Here is a 23657-nt window from a genome sequence, read left to right as displayed (position 1 = left end):
AGCTGTACATCCTGAAACCAAGAACTCTAGAGCTGAAGGATACCATCACTGGATTAAATTCAAAGTGACTATTCAAGAGCAAAATTGTTTTGGGATTTTCAATCAACATTAGGGGGCCTATCCAGGAAAAAGTAAGCAAATATAAACCACTGCAACTGGTACCAGACTGACTCAGGTCTATCTAATAACGTGACTAATGAGATGCATCCACATCTTTCCAACATGCCCCCCTTCTGCAGCACCGCTTCACTCATGACTTACGAGCTCTTATTGCTGCTCAATTTGTCATTACGGGGAAAGATGAAATATAGCATCATGATAGTGCAATTTCAGTTTCTGAGTTCTTAAAATACGGCAGTTTTCTGAGTTTAACTACAATTGCAGGTGATTACAAAAGCAAAGACGTTTGAAAATAATGAGGAACTCTGTCATTATTATAATACAATTTGAAGTACATCTTAAGTGGCTAGAAAGCATTTATAGTTGCACTGGAAGTTATAATTTGAAGCTGTTTTATATGAGAACTATTTATGAACATACCTGCAGTGCCATTCTAAGCACCTTTACCCAGTCTGAAGCGATTCCCATTGAGCTCAATGAGCATACTTAGGACTGCAGCTTTATGTTAATTGTTCATCCATTTGGTTACACAGCTAATAATGTTTACGGCAACAAAGAAGATGAAATGTGAAGGAGCCTGGTAGAGTCAGGCAAATCAGATATTAGCTCTTTATTTTTATTTTATTAAAGATTTTCTTGATTTACAAAAGTGTGTGCAATGTCTCTCTTGTATTTCCCCCATGTAATTTTTTTACAAATCGGTTTCATTTGTTGAGACATTAGGAAGAAAAGGGGGAAAGAGGTGGGGGGGGGAGATGGGGGGGTTGGGGTTGGGTGGCGATGTTTCTATTTTACTTACTATATGTAGGGTTTGGTGTCAGCGTTGCTTGTGCAGGTTCTTTGCTGTTCACTTGTGTTCCTTTGGCTCTTTACAAAATGGTTTGATAATATGCTAACTTAATTAGAAATAATACAGTCCAAAGGGGAGAGATCTTGCTATATTTTCACATATTTGAAGTGAAAGGTACCCCCAAACAAAAATACAGGTGTATACCGATGTACGTATATAGTAAAACTATTGGGCTGGTGGTGGGGAAGGAAGAGGGGCGCCGCCACCCCGGTTTCTCAACAGTCAGCAGCTGCCCTTCCCACGACTGGGCGCGCGGTTTTTTCCAAGGCGGGGAGATTCCCACCGCGCGGCCCGCGAGGGGTGTCCCTTTTAAGAGCGCGGGGGGGGGTGTTGGGGGGGGAGGCCTTATCCGGTTCTTACGGCCCCCTAGAGGGCTGTCCGCTTCGTCTGCTCCGAGTCACCTGACTCCGAAGAAGCCACAAACCTGCGAGGCCCCGTGAGGAACGAGCAAGAAGAGCCGGCAAGAAAAGGCAAGGAGGGAGCGAGGTGTGTGTGCGCGCGCGCACACACACACACACACACACACACACGAGAGAGCGCGCGTCGGGGGTTGCGTATTGCACGCATACATGCATCCTAGCAGTGGCACCACAGGGAAGGTTTGTGGCCGCAACCGGGGATTAGGCAACCGGGGATTAGGCTCGAAATAGCGGTGGCGGCGGCGGGCGTGGAGAGCTCCCCCGGCACCCGCTCCGGCCTTAGCGCATCCCTGCTCTCCCTGCACCTGAGGGCGCGGCGTGTGCGCCCAGGGCGCGCCTTTCCCGCGCTCTGGAGCAAAGGGGGCCGCCGGTGCGGACGGAGGGGGGCTCGGCGCAGCTGCGAGCGGGCGGGGGCGAGAGAGGTTAGCGTGTTGGGTGGAGGGGGGGGGACAAGCGGAGGAGGAGGAGGAGAGACCGTGGCCTCCTCGCGAGCAGGAGGCAGCGCCAGCAGCACCGCGAGGGGCAGAGCAGAGGCGCGGCAGTCGCCAGAAGGACGCGGACGCACTGACAGGTCTGCTGCTGCTGCCGCCGCTGCCGCCTCGGGCACTTCCACATTCTCCGGGGAGGGGACGGGGAGAGCAGGCCTGGCTGGGCGCTGCTTGGTAATCCCCGAGGCGAGGTGGGGGGGGCGGGAGGGAGGGAGAGATGCAGATATGCAAGACTACTAGCCAAACGCCGCCGCCGCCGCCTCTGCTGTCGTTCCTCTCCCCCCCCCCCCCGGAAAAAGGGGAGGGTTGCATTGCAGAGGGCGAGGAGAAGGAGACAAGCGGCTTGGAGAGGGTAGGGGGGGAGAGGAGGGGGAGCGGGGGGCTGCGGGGCGTGAGAGATCGCCGGGGTGGGGTGGTTTGGGATTGGGAACCGGCGGCCTGCAGTTGTCTTCAAGACAGAGCTGGCTGGGGGAAAGGCACCGAGAGGGCATAACATGGCGCAATGATATGATAATCTCCCACCAGAGAGAGAGAGAGAGAGGTAGAAACGCAGGGAGGAAGGCGAGAGAATCCCGTTGCTGCAGTAAGAAGCCCCGCCAGCAGCAGGAGGGAGCGGTGGTGACAGGGCCGTGTGGAGACTGGCTAGATAATTCAGTCCCTGGGCCCTCTTGGGGCTCTGTCAGGAAGGCCCAGGGATGGGAGATCTTCTGTGAGGTTGCGGGGAGGGGAGGGAGAAAGCTTCATTTATTCCCCACCCCCCATAAACGAGAGATGAGATACATAGTGGTTTGCAGGAACCGCCATCATACTCAAGGGAGGCAGGCAAGGGAAAGGACACCCCCCCCCACACACACACCCTCGGAATTCATATACAGTATTATTATGTGGGCATATTTCTGTTTCGTCTACAATGCCCCCAGAATCTCTCGGATATAGTTGCAATGCAAACACTTACACAACAGAGGAGGTGGCATGGGAGGAAGGAGGGAACCTGGAATGAGCCAGGATTTAGAAATCAGCTTTCGCTAGTTAAATAATTGTCCACATATATATATCCTTTTAAAAAAGATTATCCTCCCCTCAGTTATTTTTCTTCCCCCCTCCCCCTTGTAGAAGTGGTAGCAGTCCTAGAATTAGCCGAAGATGTCGGGTCAGACGCTGACAGATCGCATCGCAGCTGCTCAGTACAGCGTTACAGGATCAGCTGTAGCTAGAGCCGTCTGCAAAGCAACCACACATGAAGTGATGGGGCCCAAGAAAAAACACCTGGACTGTAAGCATCTTTTTATATAAGTGGTTCGCGTGTGGAGGGCTAGGGAATCTGTGTGGTTCTGTGCTCCTGGGGTCCATTGCACTCTGGGTAATCAGTTTCTTCTGCCATTAGAATTAAATGAAGTGCTTAAAAAACGAACTTTTTATTGTAGCAATATAACACCTCAGAAATTATTTAGTCCCCGTATTTTGCTTCATTTTGACCTTCAGGTTTTAGGACAGGTGCATGTATCAGAGAGAAAAGGCCTGTGACTACTTGGAAACTGCAAAAGTATTCTGGCCATGCTTTGGGCGAATGTGTTTAGATGAGGGTGGATGTTGACTTGAGTTGCTGTAATGTGGAGATTATCTCTACAGAGAGGTTGGTTTGATCGTGGCAAAACTGAATGATTCTTGTTCATTGTAATGGTTCCATTGTGTATCGTTAATGAAGGGTAGGAAAGATGAAAATTTTAAAGTATGTCACATGCACCACTCATCCCAAATGAAATCTCTGTACTGCTCTTAGTTGTGTTATTTTGTGCAGCCATCCTTAATTGTGTTAGATCTTCATTCTGCACTCATTTGGCCTTCATTCTATATTGCAGGGAGTGGTAGTCAAAATGGCTAGACCATGGTTGGGCCATCTAATCCTACTTTATGGCCCTCATATTACAGTTTGTAATCCTAAATACTGCGAGCAGCAAAGGACAGAGTAGTTCTGATCTTCTGTACTCAACACAGCAAAATAGAAACCTAAACAACACCAGTAGAAATGAGAAGGTCCACAGACATCAACCTGCACACAACATCTCTAGGAACTCCTCCCATCACCCATCCGTAATGAAGTTGCTCATCAGTACTGCCATAGAACCCACACAGAGAAGGCACCAACAATATATGTGAATGGAAGGGATACCATGATGACATCACAGGGCCCTGTTACATCTTCCTGTGCACATTGCACAGGTGCATTCTGTAACTGCTGGCTGGGACTGATGGGAGCTGTGGTCCAAGACATTTGGGGGGCACCAGGTTAATGAAGGCTGGGTTAGGAGGACAAGCAAGCACACACACCTGCAGCCACAAGTTCTAGTACAGGGTCAGGAGTTCAGATGCCTTGGCAGCTGGTGGCAGACTGCAGATAACTCTTTTAAGAGGGACAATGTCATGGTTAAATGTGTCCCCTTCCATTCACACTTGCCACACTCTATAGGGCTGAAGGAGGTAGGATCTGTAGAGCACAAGCTTCTCAGGGCAAAATATTCTGTTGCTGAGATGGATAAGTGTTATGACTCTGCACTTTCTTCTTTATTGTTGATTTTGCATAGCTGTCTGTGCAGGCCCTTCCTTTAAGTAATGAGCTGTGATAGAAAGAGAGCACTGTACACAAAGTTTTCCAGATGTACATTTGTATCCAAGCAGGTCTCACTATCTGAACACAATGCATTCTCCAGGAATTGTTTGTTAGGTGAGCGTTCTTTTAATGAGAAGATGATTTCCATTGATTCCTATGGGGGAATTTTATCATGCATTCCGACCATGAAATTCTGACCCCAAAACGACAAACAAAACAAAAAACAAAAACAAAACTGGGAAACCCAGGACAACCCTCTGAAAAAAGATTTGTCTGATCTCTCCCACTTCCCACCATGGTTTCTGGTGAAACACCTGCTGCAAACCAGCAAAACATAAGGTTGCTTATTTGTTTACAGTACTACACATAAGTCTGGCTGTTTGGATATCTGAATCTGTGGTGTGTATAATGAGGTTTGGGTACTAATTCCTCATGTGAATGTTTCAATAACAAATGTTTGGATAGTGGTACCTGTGTGTGTTTTGATTCTTCGGGCAGAATAACATAAAACTTGTGCCATGCTTGTTATGTGATTGGTATTCATTTGTTAGGGCTCATATAAGTATATTGTTATTATTATTATTAATTATTATAATAATAATTTTATTATTATGGTTATCTGTCTTCCACAAATGTCACAAGGCTATGTAGAAAATATGATAAAAATGGCTAAAACAGCATAGAAAATGGCAGAAGATGAAATTAAAAACAATACAAAGCAGAGACCCATTCATCCAGCTGGGAAAGCTTGTCAGAACAAAAAATGACTTTTTTTCCTGGAAAGTGCAGATAGAGGGTGTCTGTTGCATATTGACAGGAATGCGGTTTGACAGAACAGGGGGCAGCCACATTGAAAGCCCTGCTCTGAGTTATTGTGGAGTTGACTATTGTGAAGTAGATACATAGGAAGATGCCTTATGCCTAGTCAGGACCATTGGTTTCTCTAAATCGGCGTTTCCCAAACTTGCAGTCACTGGCGGCCAGAGTGGACAGTATGGATTTAGAGCAGTGTTTCCCAAACTTGGGTCTACAGCAGTTTTTTGGACTACAGCTCCCATCATCCCTAGCTAGAAGGACCAGTGGTCAGAGATGATGGGAATTGTAGTCTAAAAACAGCTGGAGACCCACATTTGGTCTCTAAATCCATACTGTGCACTCTGGCTGCCAGTGACTCTCCACGTTTTGAGGTAGACTTACCTGGAGATGGCAGGGTTTAAACCGGGGATCTCCTGCATATAAGGCATGCACTTGGCTCCTGAGCTACAGCTGTTCCCTGTGCCACATTCTGTTCCCTAATGTGGGATGGGTGAGGGAAATTGGGGTTTGCATGCCTATTTCTGGGTCTCCATTGACTTGAAGTGTGTTTTCCTGTGGTGCTGATAGCATTATGAAATCTCTAGAAGACTAAATTATGCATTTCCCTAGAATAGTACAGCACTTCTCACCATGCCCCTGACTCCAGCCAGACTTTCTCTGTGCAGCATAGGGTTATGCTGGTGTAAATTCACTACACTGGCATAGCATCACCTTAACTGGGTTCAGCAGAATATGCAGTAGCAATCCTATCCTCACTTAGCAGAATAGGATTGCACTGTTACTCTGTGACATCCAACTGGGTTTTGTTTAGCTCTCTTGATGTAATCACTTTGTATAGAAAAGCTGCATAGTTTAATGACTAGCCTGACATTGTTTAAAAACTTCAAAGATTGGACATGAAAAGCAGGGGCATAGTAGAAATAGTGACCACATCCTCTCTTTTTTTGCACCTGCAGATCTGTTTAGAGACAGAGGTAATTGAAATTGCCAGCTGACAACCTTATAGGCAGTGATTGATGCATTGGGACTTAACCTTTCTTGGCTATTGTCTGACTATCAGACCACATTTCACGGTAACTACATTATATTAGGAATCCAAAAGGCAGGATAATGTAATCTTTTAAGCAACTCCATCTAGCCTTATTGTCGCGACCTTTTTAACATATAAACATGCAAACATGGTGCCATGTGAAGTTGTTAAGTTTCCATCCCTAATCATCTTGGCCTAATATGTGAAGATAATAAGCTTCTCCCACCCAACCATTCACACATGTCCGCTGTGATTTTTAATTGGAAAGAAATTTTACTGAATTCAGTGAAAAATGTGAGTAATTATGCCTAGATGTGTAGCCTTAGAAATACTGAGATGGATGAGTGGCAGTGCTGTTGGCCCAGGGATACATATTCCCACTTCATTTGCATTGAATAAATTCAGATGTATGTACTGAAGATTCATGTAATCAGTTACTGCTGTAGATGTTGGCCATGCGGTTTTTGGGATTGGGAGCAATATACTTCTGGAGAAATGAGATTAACTTTGTAAGTAAGAAGCACAAGGCGGAACTGTAATCAATTTATGGGGAAATTTATGTATGCTCTTGAACAAACTCCTCTGTTTTATAATAGCAAAAAGGAGAAAGACAGGGGAGAGGCATTTGGAGAATAATATTGGTGTTAGGGATCTTGGAGCTTGCACACTGCTCTTTAAGGCATAGGAGTCAAAATTGGGAGAAACTACAAAGGTAGCCTCTGCTTTTCTAATAACAGTAAGGTGGCAGCACCATTGGGGGTTCAGGTGTGCACAGTGGCAAGGAGCAGGGAACAGTACAGTATAGTGAAATAGGACAGGTGCTAAGAAATCTTGGCCAGCCACCACTTTGCTGAGCTTATGGGGCCACAGTCGATGCCTCTTGAGACCCCAGAATGCCTCACAAGAGAATGATGCGTCTACATTGTGATTCCAAAAATGTAAAATGATCTTATTTTCCCTTGTAATCTAGTCACTGTCCCCTCCTCTTTTTTTTGCTATGCTGCTCATTTTTGCCTTCATAGGCCATTTTTATTTGCTTTTCTCTTTCCCTTGTTTCCTTTTTTTCTTGATATACCAGGTTGTTTGATGTATAATGGCCTTGGCTACAAAGTGTAATAATGTAGTATTAATTAAAAAGGTGGGGAAGGAAAAAGAAGGATGCCTCTAGGAGCAAATGTGACTTAAAATGCTTACCTTGAAGAGGCTTACCTAGTTCTGCCTTTACGAGCAGCAGAATATGGGACAGAGTGGGGAGGTTCAGGGTATTGTGAATGCCCTGACTTCAAAGGGAAAGTAAACCCAGATTCTCTGATAAGTGGAATGTGGTGTCTTCCATTTCTAGATGCTTGAGCAACATCTGTCCTGCTATAGTATGGATAGTGAAGCATCTCAAGAGACCTGCTTTGCAACCTAGGGGAAGTTTTTTTCTTTTTTAAAGGTACCTGTCTTTTTAATAGTCCTAAATCATATAGCATCTTTCCACATTAGAAATATGGGGAAAGATGCTATATGACAGGGCTATTAAAAGTGGCTGAATGTGATAGTTCAGAAAAGCACCAATGCCACTGGGGAAAGGGACAGACATGTTTAAACTTAGAGTGGTGATGGGAAATCTGAGACTTGCATTCCTCCCCTCCCCTTTTTAAGTAAACACAAGCATGGTCCTAAATGTGCATATAGTAATTTGTGACCCTCTACAACCTTTTTATGTGTGCCCTAGTTTTTGTTTTTGCATTCCATGGTTTGGAACATGGTTCTCAGAAAACAGTCCTTCAGAAGTTGAATTTTAATGGTTGCTGGCTGTTGTGCTGGAGAAGGCAAGTAAATAATAGAATGAATGTACATGTGGCAGAAGGCACACTACTGGGACTTCCACAGTAACTCTCCAGAGATAAGCACTTCCCTTGTAGAGGAAAGAAATGAGAGCAAAGCAAATAGGCTGTTAGGCTAGCATTTTATGAATGGTTTACTGTGGGGATGAGCACAATTAATTCAACTAGGTAGACCCCCCCTTTTATTTTTTTCAAAAAGAAGAGTTTGGATTTGATATCCCGCTTTATCACTACCCTAAGGAGTCTCAAAGCGGCTAACATTCTCCTTTCCCTTCCTCCCCCACAACAAACACTCTGTGAGGTGAGTGGGGCTGAGAGACTTCAGAGAAGTGTGACTGGCCCAAGGTCACCCAGCAGCTGCATGTGGAGGAGCGGAGACACGAACCCGGTTCACCAGGTTATGAGTCCACCGCTCTTAACCAAAAGTAACTGAAGGCAACTTACAAAAATATAGCAGATAGTTTAAGAGCAACATAAAGCAAAATCAGAGCAAAAGCTAAAAATGTACTCATATTTATACAAAGAGGGAGGATGAGGACACCCCCACTTAAGAAGACCACAGGTAATTAAAAGGCCTGCTGGAAAAGGAATGTTTTTGCCTGGCGCCTAAAGATAGGTAATGATGATGCCTGGCATGCCTCCATAGGGAGAGCATTCCATAAGTGGGGATCTGCCACTGAGAAGGCCTGTCAAAACTGTCCACAGCTCCCTCAGAGGGAGCACATGATGAATGCAGCGTCCATGCTGGTTCGTGTGGGGAAAATATTGGGGTCCTGAGCCACATAAGGCTTTATAGGTCAAAGCCAGTGCCTTTAATCGAGAGCACAAAATAATTAGAAGCCACTGTGGTTATGCTGGAATGGGTGTGATATGTTCAGATCATCTTGCATTGGTAAACAATCTGGCTGCTGAATCTGCACCGGTTGAAGTTTCCAAACTACCCTCTAAGGCAGACAGAGATGGATTTAGGGGAGCGTGGCCAGTTTGCTGGCACTGGGCAATGAGTTGAGAAGGTGCCCCAGCGGGCATCATAACAGTGAAGAACAGTGGAAGGCAAGAGGCAGTGGGGTGCCTATGTGTAAGTAGTAATAGAACCTAGGTGTCTGAAGGGTGATATGTTCAGATCATCATTAAGATATCTCAAAATAGAAAACTCTTTAGCAGTGTGGATCCAAGACGCGACACACATTTTTGCCCTGGTGTGGAAACAGAGCCACAGTATGTACCCCTGTTGAATTTCTATTTTGAATCATTCCCACTGTTCTCTTTCCCTATTGCAAGTGGAATCAACAAACTATGAGCCTTGGCTTGCTGTGATGACTAAACTGGTGCTCATGATTTGTTTTTCTCCAAATAAACCACAATCTGGAGTGAAGGTTTCTTACTGGCTTCCTGGTTGTGACTTGTTTGGGAGAAACAAACCTTGGGCACTGGTTCAGATATCATGGTAAGTCAAGGTTTGTGGTTTGTTGCTCCTGCTGTTGCTTGGAGAGGAGTGTAGCAGGAAGGATTTAGCACTTTTCTTGTTTGTTGCTTACCATGTCATCTTCATGATAATGATTGCTTATCTTCAGAAGAAGTCATAAGCTTGTTGCCCCTGGATTTACAAATGGTGGTGGCAGAGTGATCAATAATAATGTGTGGAGTTTTTTTGTTGGTTTGTTTTTGTTTTTTCAGATGCTGAATTCAAATTGCTTAGTAAGATATTTGGTCAGGGCTAAATTATTGAGATGGCCACTGAAGCAGTATGAGTAGATAATATCAGTGATTCAGATAGCACTTTGAGAATGATCACCTGCATTCTTTCTCTGTTTGCTGTCTGCAAGAAGGAAAGAGGAGGAGGAGGAGGAGGAAGTTGGAGGTTAACTGCAGTTTGAGGAGCATTTTAAACATTAAGGAGCAGTTTAGTCAACATGATTTCAGTAGTGCATGTAATTTCAGAAATGACATGGTCTGGGAGTGCCCCCCAAATTCTACAACGTATTCGTTGGTCTGCATCCAGATACAAATGAAAAACATATATGTGTGTGCATGCAGCTTCTCACACTCTCAAACTTCTAATTCATAAAATCTTTAGAAGCAGTATGAGAGATGCTTTTAAAAGATTGTAGTGGAAAAAAGCTCCACATGTGCACAGAAACAAGCTTTCTAGACTCAGGTCTGGACTTCAATGTTTTAAGCAGATTGTGAAGCTAATTGCAATCCTAAGCATGTTTACCCTGAAGTAAGTTCCACTATTCTCCATAGGACTTGTTTCCTAGGTAGTGTGCTTAGGATTGTAGCTGAAATTCACCATCTATGAAGAACTTTCTGGTAGTCCTGGGAACAAGCTTTAAATTCTGTTTGCAGCCAATCTGAATTTTGCAACTCTCCATAAATTATACAAATTGAGTAAATTTGCAAAAGGTAATTTAATTGATGGTCCTTAGGGGTTTGATTTGATATAGGTCAGAATTTTAGAGGCAAGAGAATTTTAGAGGCATTATTTGAGGAGGTATCATTTGTCCCATAAATGAAACCCAGTTCTTGGGTTCATTTTTTGTCACAGGAAAGAGTGACCAAGAAGTAGACTCAAAGCTTGGGCTGTGCAGCTCTAGAAAGCACTTGTTGGCCTGTTTTGGAATATGTCTCAGCTTACTAAGCAGTGAGATGCATGGCCTTAGTTTCCTGTTGGGTCTGAATTGGAAAACCAGAATAATTCAGGATATCAAATCACCATCTAAAGTTGATGTTTAAGATACTGACTTGTTTCAGTCTTGGGAAGCATAGTTTCCCAATTTATACATAACAGGAAACTTTGGTTAACTGTGGCACACTGGGAAGGGGTAGTGCAAGGATGAAATGCATACACAAGGCTCTTAAACTGAAATACATACAGCAATTTAATTCAGTTGGAAAGAAAGTAAACAGTCTAGGATACAGTTCTGGTGTGCAAGCTGGGGAGAGAGATGCCCATATCATCTACTGCTTCAGTAGATGGAATGGGCATTGCCAGCAGGAGCTAGCTCAGTGATTAACTTCCTTCCACATGAATAAATGGCTAATATTCATTCCTATAAAACATGGCAATTGTAGAATGGTAGAACCTGGCATTCTCTGTAACCGTGCAACTAGCCCTCCGTAGATAAGGATCCTGAAAAGCAAGGGGTCCTGTGTGTTGTGTGGCATGCAGGAGCACAGTGTTCATCCAGAGGCACCTGTAAAACACTTGATCTCCTTTGGTAGTTCTCTGCTCCTTCCATCCTTAATTATGAGTGTTTCACATTTTTCCCACAAGACTACCTTTCACATTGGTTCCACTGTGGGTGGCTGCAGTGCATAGATGACGGGTTTCTAGAAGGGACCAAAAATTGGCTTAAAAGTAATAAGTACACTTGGTGCCAAGTGTATTTAATGTAGTGTGGGACGCCATCCTAACTGAAGAGGGAGCCTCCAGGTTGCCAGCCAAAAGCAGGGCATAGGATTGATACATGAAATAATGCAGTTGGCAGGAAAGGTCAGCATAAGGAGGTTTAGGAGAAGCTTTGCTAAACAAGGGAGCCTGGCTGATGTAGGCATTAGGCACTAAATAATAGCATGCACCAAGCAATACTGCCTTTTTGTAGCTCTCATGTTGGTTTAGCATGGAAGGGGCAGCTTCCTTGCATGAATTATTGAGAGAGAGTGCTACTGAAAGTGATAATTTGACAATATAAGTACCATGTGTTTGGGGTTCAAGACATGTTTCAGTCATGACACTTTAGGCTGTAATGGAAACTTGGCTGTCCCTCATAAATATGAGGTATGGCATCTAGGAAGAAAACCTAAGTAGAAAATTTCTGGGAAGCCTTTTTTTTTTAACAACTAAAATGCCAGTACGGTAATCAAGTTGTCATTTTTAGAATTTGAAGAGTTGCTTTAGAGGCCATAATCTCAATGGTTATATTTTAATGGATAACTGTGTGTGAACACCTGCTAATAATAATTGAAAGTTCTTTCTTTCTGTGTACAAATGTGGAAGCATGCATGGAGCAGTTGGGTCCAGTTGCATTTCCCCGATTTTAGGAAAGCAGGGGCAGAAATGGATGACATCTCAACTGGGTACAAGCTTTAAACATCTGGTTTCTTGAAAAACTTTCAAGACTAAGAGAAGGCCCTTGTCTGTTTTGTATAAAGAACTCAAGTGCATTCTTTAAGGAACAAAATAAAAAAAATCCTTCCAGTAGCACCTTAGACACCAACTAGGTTTGTTATTAGTATGAGCTTTCGTGTGCATGTACACTTCTTCAGATACACTGAAACAGAAGTCACCCAGACCCTTATATATAATGAGTGGGTGGGGAGGGGTATTACTCAGAAGGGTGGTGGGAATGGGTGATTGGCTGATAGGTGTGGTAAACCTGTTGATGACTGTTAAAGACTGCAATTGGTCTTACAAGGAAAAGCAAGGGGTGAGATGGCTAAAAATAGCTTTATCAAGTATAATGAGATAAGAATCCAATGTCTCTATTCAGACCAGTTCTCTCCATGGTTTTAAGTTTGGTAATATGTTGCAGTTCAGCAACTTCTCTTTCCAGTCTATTTCTGAAATTCTTTTGTAATATGACAGCTACTTTGACATCTTGTATAGAATGTACTGGAAGATTGAAGTGTTCTCCTACTGGTTTCTCTGTCTTGTGATTCCTGATGCCAGATTTATGTCCATTTATTCTTTGGAGTAGGGTTTGTCCTGTTTGTCCAGTCCCACCACCCTTCTGAGTAATACCCCTCCCCACCCTCTCACTATATATAAGGGTCTGGTGACTTCTGTTTCAGTGTAACTGAAGAAGTGTGCATGCACACGAAAGCTCATACCAATAACAAACTTAGTTGGTCTCTAAGGATCTTGTCTTAGATCAGGCAGTGATCATGTAACCTGGCAATGTTAAGAGTAGACTGTGGTAATAAGTTCTACATTTGAAAAGTGTTTACATGTGAGTTGCTATTGGTACATATGGTTTGAAGCCTTCATTGCTGAACTCCTGCACTTCTAGGTGCAATGCATGGTGTCAGTTGTGGCCTTTGGAGCCCTAAATGGCTTAGACTTTGTAGATTTGGAAGGACATATCTGTTGATAAGACTTTAATTTGGTTCACCTTGGGATTAAGTAAACTTTGATTCCAAAATCATTGTCCTGTGTCCACGCATACAAAAGCCTAGATTGTCTTAAATAGTGCTTACACTGCAGTAGTGTAATCTTCCAATTTCCTCCAACAAGCAGGGGGAACTGTATGCTTCTAGTGCTTAATACTTCTCCTGTTCTTTGGTTGTCTATAGATAACAACAACTTGTATTTCTGAACTCTTCTAGGGTGCTTATAATATGTAATTCAATTATCAAGTGGATTAATTTTTATTTCATGGAGACCTAGAATAGGTGGAGTAGCATCATCGTTAGTAGCAGCATCATTAGTAACACCAACTAAATCAGATTTTTGCAGTTAGCCACTTGCCTCATTATTTTATCTGGAACATTAGTTTGGGCAAGCATAGCTCACCAAGGTGCCTCACGCTATTATAAAAACAAAAACAAATCTTATCTCAAAACAATCAAAACTGACAAAGGCAGCAACATTCACAGTTATTAAAAGGCCAGTTAAAAACAGGTTATCAAAAGGCGGTTCAGAAAAGATGAGCTTGTTAGTGAGTCTAGTCCATGCATTGGCAATGAGAGCAGTGCATGCTGTGCTCTGTTCTTGCATATAGCTAAACTCTTGACAACTACAAGTGTGGTTCGGATATGTATCTGAACTGTTAAGTCAGGGTCAAAGTGAGGCAAGGCTGAGAGAACAAACTGGTGCAGTGCAACGTGTTGTACTACTTTTGCATTCTTGAAGTTCAAACTATGTCCCACCACTACCACCATCTTCTGGCTTCAGTGGCAGGGCCTAGGGACAAGACAGAATGATAAGTGTCCAGCATGGGGACCTGATGGTAGACTGCTGCTCCTTGAATGAGTCCTTATGAGCTCTCTGACTTTAGATCTTGTTTGCAAGCATCACAGTCCTGATGTTCTTTGAAAAAGATGCTTCATACAAATCATTAAAGATGAATATTGTGTATGTCACCTTTTCACCATCTCTTACAAATCTTTCCTGCCGGGGATGGCCACAAGGGGTCTGCAGAAACTAGGCTGCCCGGGGAGTAGAGGTCTTGATCATTGTAAGGCCTTTGCTGTTACTTACAGTATAAAATGTTGGAATACTGCCAGTATAATTTTAGAGAGAATAAATGGGCTGCCAGGTAGTTGCTGGTGTCGTAATATGTTAAATAATTGTCATAATAGCTAATCTACTGTGTAGGCTTTCTGGTCTAGCTACTTTACATATTGAAAAGAAGAAACCCCATCCCCATCAAATTTAGTCCTAAAGCGCACTACTTAATGTTCTTGCTTTTGTCAAATGACTGCTCCAACCAAGTAATGCTGCTACTTTTGTAAATGTGAAGTAAAAACAGAAAGTACCAGAAGTACTTTGCGTAAATTCTCAATCTCTTTTTACATTAACCCTGTAAGATAGGCTGGTATTGTCATCTACATATTACAGACAGAAGAGATTTTCTGTGACAAAGGTCAGCTAATAAGGGTCAGTTTGTATAAGGAGCAGAACCAAGTGTTTAAGCTTTTCCTGGATTGTACTTTTTCAATAGGGCTGAGGTTGCATGTTAGCATACTTATCTCATGGAAAGAAACTCTCTGCATGTCAGATAATTAGCATTCTAGCAAGAAAGCTGTGCTGAATCCCTTTCACTAACGTACCATTTCTGCATGAGGGAGTTTTTTCCATGGCGTTAGCAGGTAGTAGAGAATCTTTTCTGTCCCTCCCAACTTGCAGTCTGAAGTTGGGACAGTCATAAATAAGTTTTGCCACTTGATTCTGCGTAATGTATAAACTGCTTTTCATAACTCGGTGATATTTAAACTGAAACCTATGACGCTCATGGTGCATTAGTTTAACCAGCACACCAATTCTCACTCTAAAAATGGTAGACTCTTCTTCTACTGGCAGAAGAGTATTTTACATAGACCATATGGACTTGTAGAAAATGGGGCACAGTTATTACTTTGAAAACTATAAGTGAAATATTAGCAAGAGATGACTCTGTTCAGAGACCTGACAGCCAATCAGTAACTAGCTGCGGGTGACTTAACTGTTTTGGACCTTGAGGCATTTTGCATTTTGCACTTCTTCAAGCATAACTCATCAGTGTAGCCCCTGTTTTTTGCTTCAAGTGTTTTACAGTGCTTATTAAAGGGTGCACAAATTTTCAGGTGAAAATAACATTTCATTCTAGGTCTGATAGTTTACCTACTTAGATCTACATAGGCGATGTGCTGCTAACTAGCCTAAACAAAAATAGAGTGGAAACAAATGCCAACACTAAAAATAGAAGCACTGTTTGTCAAAAATATATTAGAGTAAATGTGTGGCACTGTTTCCATAAATTTACCTGTGTAAATTTACAGTGTTTAAATGAATATTTAAGCAGCATGAATATCTAAAGCAAATTAGGCAGGAAAACCAGAATATTATTCCTTCAAAAGGCAGTTATAATTTTCTTTTACAAGAATATTCACTAAATGTCCACTTAAATTGTGTTTTATCTTAAATTCCCTGAGGTGTTCAATGCAAGTGTTTAAAGTAGCATTCTGGTGTTTGTGAATAGCAAACAGCATTTATGTTCCTGCAATTAGGGGTCTGACCTTTGTGGCCCCTCTTCTCACATGCTTCCATACATATATGCCTGCCACACTTTTACTATTGCTGTTCTTTCATAGCTACTCCTATAGCAGCTGAAGTTCTGCTGTTTTCTTCTGGCTTTAAAGACGTTCACATAGAATTAGATGGTGAGAATGGACCAGACATTTGTTGACATAAGCCCTGTGTGAGTATTGTCTTCCGATAGCTGGTGGGCTAGTTGTTCTCAAAATTCAGAACTTAATACAGTGGACAGCTCCTGTGGCTGACTTAATAAGACAGCGTGCCTCTAATGACTGCAGGAGCTGTTTTTAAGCTATGAGTGCAACAATTAGAGCCCTTACTTTCCTAAATCTTCCCTACTAATTATGCAGCAGACCCTTGGTAATGATGGTAACGAGATCACATTTAGAGCAGATTGCACAATATTTCATCACTGTTAGCCAAGAAACTGCAGTGAAACAGAATGTCCTTTTTTAAAGACCTAAAATTGCCATTTGAGACTGTGTAATTAAGAGACCTCTGGTTATGAACTTAATGCGTTCCAGAGGTCCGTTCTTAGCCTGAAACTGTTCTTAACCTGAGGTACCACTTTAGCTAATGGGGCCTCCCACTGCTGCTGTGCCGCCGGCACGCAATTTCTGTTCTCATCCTGGGGCAAAGTTTGTAACCCGAGGTACTACTTCCGGGTTAGCAGAGTCTGTAACCCGAAGTGTTTGTAACCCGAGGTGTTTGTAACCCGAGGTACCACTGTATTGGTATGGGGGGAAAGATGTGAGGCACCTTCCTTTAGCTCCAGATGTTAGCAAGTGTCACTAGAATAAAATTATGGTAATGAAGGTGCATATTTAGTTGTTTGTTTTAATTCCTATTTCACAATAACATGTTACTCACCTAGTTCTTGCGATTAGGATATCAGTATACTTCTATATCATTTAAATCTGCTGTGTGGCAACTTCCTTTTCTTTTACAAGTAGCCTAGTGAACAATCACACCCCTGTTGGCTCATCTACTTAATTTTAAAATTTACTATATTTATAGAAGGGTTGCCAAATAACATTTGCTTTGGGCATCACACACAAATGAAATGATAAAATACAATTAAAATAAATAATAAAACAGAAATATCAGAAAATAAACTGCCAGCTTAAAAATTAGAGAGATGACTAAACCAAGGTGATTAAAAAATAACCAGCACAATCAGTGGTTCAAAACGGTAAGATCATTTACCCCCCCCCCCCTTTGGCATGGGAGAAGGAAAAGGTCCCAGAAAGACCATAAAGAAGGTACTAGCCAATCCTCTCTGAATTAGAGGGATGTCTGTAATGCTTCCATTACGGTATATTGTTACATTTTTGCACCCTTACATTTGAAGGGTCACAGTTGTGAACTTGTTTGTATTCCTTGAGCAATATTATTGTTTTGTTTTCATTGGCTTGTTGTAAGCTGCTTTGAGTATTTCTGTTTTGGACTAGTGCCAAATTAAAGAAATTCTAATTTGTGTCTTAATTTGTGTATGTCTGACTCTGGGAGGCTGAAAACAAGTTAAGCTTTTTTGGGAGTAGGTGTGCCTGAGGAAGAAACTTCTGTCACTAAGCCAGAGGGATGCAAAGTAGGTTAGACTAGAAACAACAACAGCAACAAGAACTGTGACCCCTAATCTCTGAGCACTGGTAGAAATGGAGAAGTACACTTAAGCTTACCACCACAGAGCAAAATACAGAAAAAGCGTAAGAGAGAAAGAGAATAGTGAGTGGCACTTTGTTGAGGTCAGCTGAGGTCACACAAAGCTATGCTTCAGCATTTGATGTGCTGGCTGCTGCTAGAGGCTTGAAAATTCCCATGCTGCTTCTCGTTTGCTCTGCTAGGGAAGAAGTATAAATGAAGAGAACAGTGACAATTTACATTCATGTGCCTTGTTCAAATATGGAGCTGAATTTCTTTCACCAACATCCTTTCAGCCTGCCCCCTCTCCATTCTCTTGCGTACGTATCTATGCCTACTTCTGTAGGTGAAAAAAAGATGTCACGTTAGTCCCAGAAATTGAGACTTAAATAAATAATTGCTGCAGCATTTCTCAAACTGGGCATGGAGATCTTTTGGGTTTTTTTTATAAGATATTTATTAGCATTTTCCATTTTTTACAAACAATAAAAAAGAAAAAATTAAAAAGAAAAGAGATCTTTTGAATGCAAGATTGCTCAAAAGTAGCTCAGCAACCATCCCTGGAAGTTTAATTAATGACTGAATCCTGTTTTGGGATCTGTCAATGAAAAGCGAGACGAGCAATGTGTTGTGAGGACAGAACCGTGGCGTATCTCTATCTGAGCTGCAGTTCCTGCTCATCTGCCAGTGCCTCTTGGCTATTACATTGTTAGTTTCCTGAGTCAAAACATGATTCTCTTTGGTCAGGGTAGGGATAGGGACTCTTGCAACATTAGCAGAACAAAGTTCACTGCCCTTAATAACTTGGAGAGACTGTCATGGGGGTAATCCTTTCCCCTGGCATTTCTGTTTGACATTTCTAGATCATTATGTGGGAGGAGTTGGTCTGGATTGCTTTGGTTTATGTTTTGTAAAGAAAAGTGACTAATAAATGATGATAATAATACAATTGTTGTGTTTTCTGGGGTATATTCTGCAGGTATAGCTGCAGAAAACAGCACTTGGAGCATGATGGATAGACTGGCTTTGTGCCCATTGGTTTATTTGGCTAATAATAGTGAAACTATTTATGCATTGGATGCTAAATTTGGCAAATTTTACAGTGCCCAGTGCATGGGTAAATCTGCCTGAAATGTAGCAAATGGAAGGATTTTGACTTCATTTTAATTTTAGTCTAGCTTCAAAATCATGTCACTTTTTTCCTCTTCTTTCCCAAACTTGCGGAGCTAGAAATATAAACGCTTAATTCTGGGATGAATTCCCATCTTCTTCACCTTCATAGTAATGTAGTGCAAGGAGGGAAGTTAGCTGTAAGTGAAGGGGGGGATAACTGTAAATAATTGTGCTTTATGACCACTGACTTCATACCACAGGTAAGTCAGCTGAGACCCATCTTTCAAAAGCAGGTCAATGGAGGCAATGGCAAAGGAAGTGATATTTGATCTTGTTCTTCTCACAAATTAGGAATGAGGAGAGACTTGCTGGACAAGTGAGTGGAAGTGACTGGTGGAAGGGATAATAGGGGGAATGGTTAAGGAACACATCTCTGGCAAACACAGATTTCAGAACCCTGAAATGGCAAATAAAAGGAAAGATCCACAGCAAATAGAAGAAAAAGGAGGGAGCCTTTTGAAGTGCCTAGAAGGCAATTTGCGTCTTTTAAGTTTCAGTTATTATACTTCAACATGATTTGAATTGTGGATGGGGTTATTCCTCTTTTAGGCACAGATCATGCTTGTAAATAACCACTCCCATTTATAGCTTCAGGCTAGTAGTAGTAGGCAGTCCAGAAGAAAGTTGGTTTCCTATCTTAATTGTTTCTGTAGTGATTGATCTGGGGTAACAAATATATTTTTGTTTTGACAAGCTTTCCTAGCTGGATTAAAAGGGCTTTGCCTTACATTTAATTTTGTATTTGTTTTTAAACCCATCTACTGTTTTAGAAAATATTTTTAGCTGTTTTATGGTATGTTTGCACATCCCCTTGTGACAATCATGTGTGAAAGGCAAACAATTATTTAGGAGGTTGCTCTAAATAAAGTCCAAGTATAGTAGCGAAATTGAGTGACTGTTACATCACTAAACTGCAATGGCATGGTCTTTAACAATAACAAAACTGAAAGTTTCTGTATTTACAGTTATCATTCTCCCTTTCCCAAAATAGATCTTATCCAAGCCACAAATGAGACAAATGTCAATATTCCTCAAATGGCTGATACACTCTTTGAGAGAGCAACAAACAGTAGTTGGGTGGTTGTGTTCAAAGCCTTAGTTGCAACGCATCATCTAATGGTTCATGGCAATGAGGTAAGTGCACAAAATTTTCTTAAAGCTATCCTTCACCCAAGTTTTTGGGAGAGGACTTCCAAGGAGGCCAAATCAAATAGTTGCATGAACTCCCACTTAAAGGGGCTTCCTTGTCCTTCCAGAGGAGCCCTTCATAGGGCCAGAGAAGAAGGGTTTCTGGTAACATCCTGGCTCCCACCTGGATCTTGGACTCTTGACTCAGTTGTTGGGATTAAAAGCTTTATTCCAAAATTCACTACAGTAAAAATATTATAGGAATAAATGCTGAGACAGATACTTATAAAGAAAATGGCAATACTCATGCCTGTACCAATTTTGCCCAGAAAGACCCATTTTAGTTCTAGGTTCAGGGGTTTCCATAACACCAGCCAAAATCTTTGCACTGTGAAAAATGTGATGCCTTGCTGTGCTTAGGGTTAAATTGCACAATTGACCATATGCATATTGGAATCTTATTTATATGAGTAGTGACATTTTAGAATATGTTCTTATATCTGCATTGTTAAGCACACACAAAAACCCTGGATGGTCTGATTAAGTCTTTTTAGTGTGGAAGAAAGCAGTGCAGACTTTAGTTTTGTGCACTGGGCCATCTGTATCCACTCCAGGCAGAATTATTCAAATTGGCAAGAGATGTGTAAGGCATGGCATTTATTATAATATGATTATCATGGGTTTTCACCTAGAAGGAAACATGCTTGTGGGTTTGTCATGAAATAGTGAGAGGATAATGTTGAAGGACATATACAACTAATATTATCCTTTCCTCCCTTCCTCCTAGAGGTTTATTCAGTATTTGGCGTCTAGAAACACACTATTCAATCTCAGCAATTTTTTGGACAAAAGTGGATCACATGGTAAGAACCCTTTGCTGATAATGTTTGCCTGGTATATGTGCAATCATTTAGGCAGAAATGCGTCCCTCCCCCCCCCCCCCGTGAAATATATTGGCAGAGGGCAAATGCCTTGTTTTCTTTATAGGAGCTGTTTTTAATATAGCAGAAAGGAAAAGGAAAGCTGTGCTATTTGGAGGAGGGATAAGGCAAGAATAAAAAAGGAAAGAAAATGAACATGTTAGAATGGAAGAACTTATTTAAGCTCGTGTAATTTCAGTGCTCTGTTCTTTCCCCAAAGGTGTCACAAGAAACCTTGTCTGGGTATTGCGTACTTGAAAGCCTGGAACCATACACCTAAGCACTAAGCTCCTAATATTATCTGCTGCTTTATAATAACTTCTTTTTGATTCCTTGCATCATCTTAAGCCAAAAATCCATTCCTAAGAGCACACAGTTGTACTGTATGTAGGCAAAAATTAAAATCTAGGAACAGCAGAAGGAGTTGGTGGTTGTTATCTGTCCAGGATGAAGTTCTAATCCAGAATAGGAAGGTTACATTATCAAAGCAACATCTCTCCACCCCCCTTCATCCCCCCCCTCTTGGCTTCTCTACCACAAGAAGAACTGAGACTTACAGCTTTTCACACCCAAAGCTCAAATTTGGCAAGTTATTGTCTTGATGGCTTTACAGTGGAATTCTGGGTAAACATGAAACTTAAACTATTGCTTTTCTCTTAATCCTTTTATTTAAGCTTGCGGTAGTATATGAATTTTAATACTTTTGGGGGATAGGGTACAAATGCAGCCAAGTTGTGCAATTTGATTTGCCTGCATCCTTTTTTTGTCTGTCCATATCTTTTTGTTGTGTCTCCCCATGTCTGTTGCAGTTTGTGAGGACAGGGACATGTCTATGCCGCATCTGTAAGGCAGCATGTACACTGATGGTGCTACAGTATATAAAGAATAAATAGCAGGCAAATCTGCTTTCCACTAATGACTTCTGCTTGCACATAATGGAAGCTTTCAGATGTGCTATATGATAATGGCAGCGATCACATGAGAGTGGTAGAGGTTTTGTTTTACCATTTTTGGGGAGCCTAGGGTGCTTGATACAAAAGGGCAGTCATGATTTTTACTGGAATGATTCTTCAGTAAATCCTTAAGTCCTAAGAATAACAATTCTGGGAGCTGTCGAACAAGACTAATTAGACACTGGGCATGCCCATCTTTTATATGTGAAATATAGATGGAGAATATTAATGAGATTCAAGGCTGAAACATTCCTGAAATGTCTAGATGTTAAGGAGGTACCAGCTTTCCATGTAGCAGGGGGGATTCAGATTGAAGTATAAAGTTTAAAGAGGTATTTTGGCCCCAATATATGTTCAGCCTTGCTTGGAGCTTAGTCTCCAAATGCCTCAGCATGTTTAGTTTGCCCCTTTTCTAGATCAGTTGGTAGAACACATTAAAGCAGAAAGATATTTCTTTATATTATCAAACTGCGAAGTAGATCTGGATAGAACATTTTTTACTTTGGATTTTTCCAGCACAGCCTCTTAAATTCTGTTATTTGATTTGGTTGCATTTGGGATCCAATAGGCTCAATGTATTTGCATCTTAACTGTTTTCTAGACCAGGGTGCCTGTGAATATTTGTTATGAAGAGCTTATTTTAAAGCGCATTGCAATCTGTTTATCAAAACTACCTGTAGCTTCAAAATGATAGCAGAACAGGGTAACATGGTATTGGAAGATGGCAAGATGAGTGGAGCAGTAAAATTAATGAATAAGCAAGGTATGCTGTTGGCCACCATGGCTTATCAATATATCAGATTATATTTATCCAAAGGTCAGTTTGAACACCATTTTTCAGTTATTTCCAGTCGCCCAAAAGAACAAAACACATATATCAGTGTAGATTACAGTAAGCCCACAACTTGCATGGGGGTTACGTTCCAGGGATCATGCCTAAAGCAAAAATCGTTGATAGTCAAAGCTCATTGAGTTCAATGGCAGGTGGGATTGCAAAAATCATTGTTCCCAGAACTCTGCCCCCTTCTTAATTTTTTAATATATTTTTTGCCACACAAGTAAAGCTGAATGTGCAGAAGTTAAATGTGTGTAAATTGCAGGCTGACTGTACTTTGCTTGTCATATAACTCTTGGCACCTACATATATAGCTAGGCAGGTACATGTAGGGATTCTCTTACGTAGGTTTAAGTGAGACGAATTATTTTGCAGAACGTCACTGAAATCCATCAGGGTGTCATCGTTTAATAAAATAAATCATTGAGTTAAAGATATAGCATTTGCAACCTCTCTCAATCCATTAGTAAAAGATTAAAAGGATTAAAAAAAAATCAAAAAATTATGACATATTTTCTTCCTTGCTAGGATATGACATGTCCACGTTTATCAGGCGCTACAGTAGATACTTGAATGAAAAAGCATTTTCCTACCGGCAAATGGCATTTGATTTTGCAAGAGTGAAGAAAGGGTAAGCTTATCTAATATAAATACTGATGGTTCCTACAAGTATTGTTGGTTGCAATATATGTTGCTTTAACTGCTACTATTGCCGAAAGTGATTTAATAATGAAATTATAGCACTAGAATGTATATAGTGAGTGTTCTGGTATGCAAGTAGGTTTTTTTAGTTTTTGCAAACCTGCTGTAGGATCTGGGGCGGAGGGGGAGAGACTATTTCTACTTCTGATCAGAAGGTGAAATCTAGTGCTTCTGTTCTACAGTGGTTGCTTTATATATTGCAGGGATATCCATTGGCTTAAGAAAAGAGGAACTGATTTTCTCTAGTTCCTCCTTCCCACTTCAGCCCCCAGAAAATATTTCCTGGAGGGTTGGAGGAATCTCCAGAATATAAGTCAAGGGGAAAGGAGGAATGTAAGAAGATCACTTCCCATTATCTTAACATAAGTGGATGCCTCTGCTGGATCACAATCTGTTTCGTATCT

The 23657-nt window shown here is 41.6% G+C and overlaps 1 protein-coding gene across 2 annotated transcripts in view; it reads left to right on the top strand.

Moving 5' to 3' along the window:
* The first annotated feature begins 1254 nt into the window (after window positions 1-1254).
* SNAP91 (synaptosome associated protein 91) overlaps window positions 1255-23657 on the top strand; it is a 66776-nt gene continuing 44373 nt past the window's right edge. The window contains exons 1-5 of one of the 2 annotated variants that reach the window (XR_014546815.1): window positions 1255-1456; window positions 2991-3150; window positions 19707-19849; window positions 20631-20706; window positions 23080-23182. Coding sequence is in view for 1 of the 2 variants with exons in the window: in XM_083608227.1 (XP_083464353.1) it covers window positions 3021-3150; window positions 19707-19849; window positions 20631-20706; window positions 23080-23182 (452 nt within the window). In the remaining variant the exon portion in view is untranslated. Of the gene's footprint in view, window positions 1457-1659; window positions 2052-2990; window positions 3151-19706; window positions 19850-20630; window positions 20707-23079; window positions 23183-23657 lie in introns of those variants that run through there. The other variant, XM_083608227.1, reaches the window with a different exon arrangement.

This window comes from Podarcis filfolensis, assembly GCF_964270895.1.
Source record: "Podarcis filfolensis genome assembly, chromosome: 3".
In the NCBI taxonomy this organism is placed as follows: Eukaryota; Metazoa; Chordata; class Lepidosauria; order Squamata; family Lacertidae; genus Podarcis; species Podarcis filfolensis.
The sequence above is the reverse complement of the archived record's forward strand: the minus strand, read 5'-3'. Positions and strand labels throughout refer to the sequence as shown.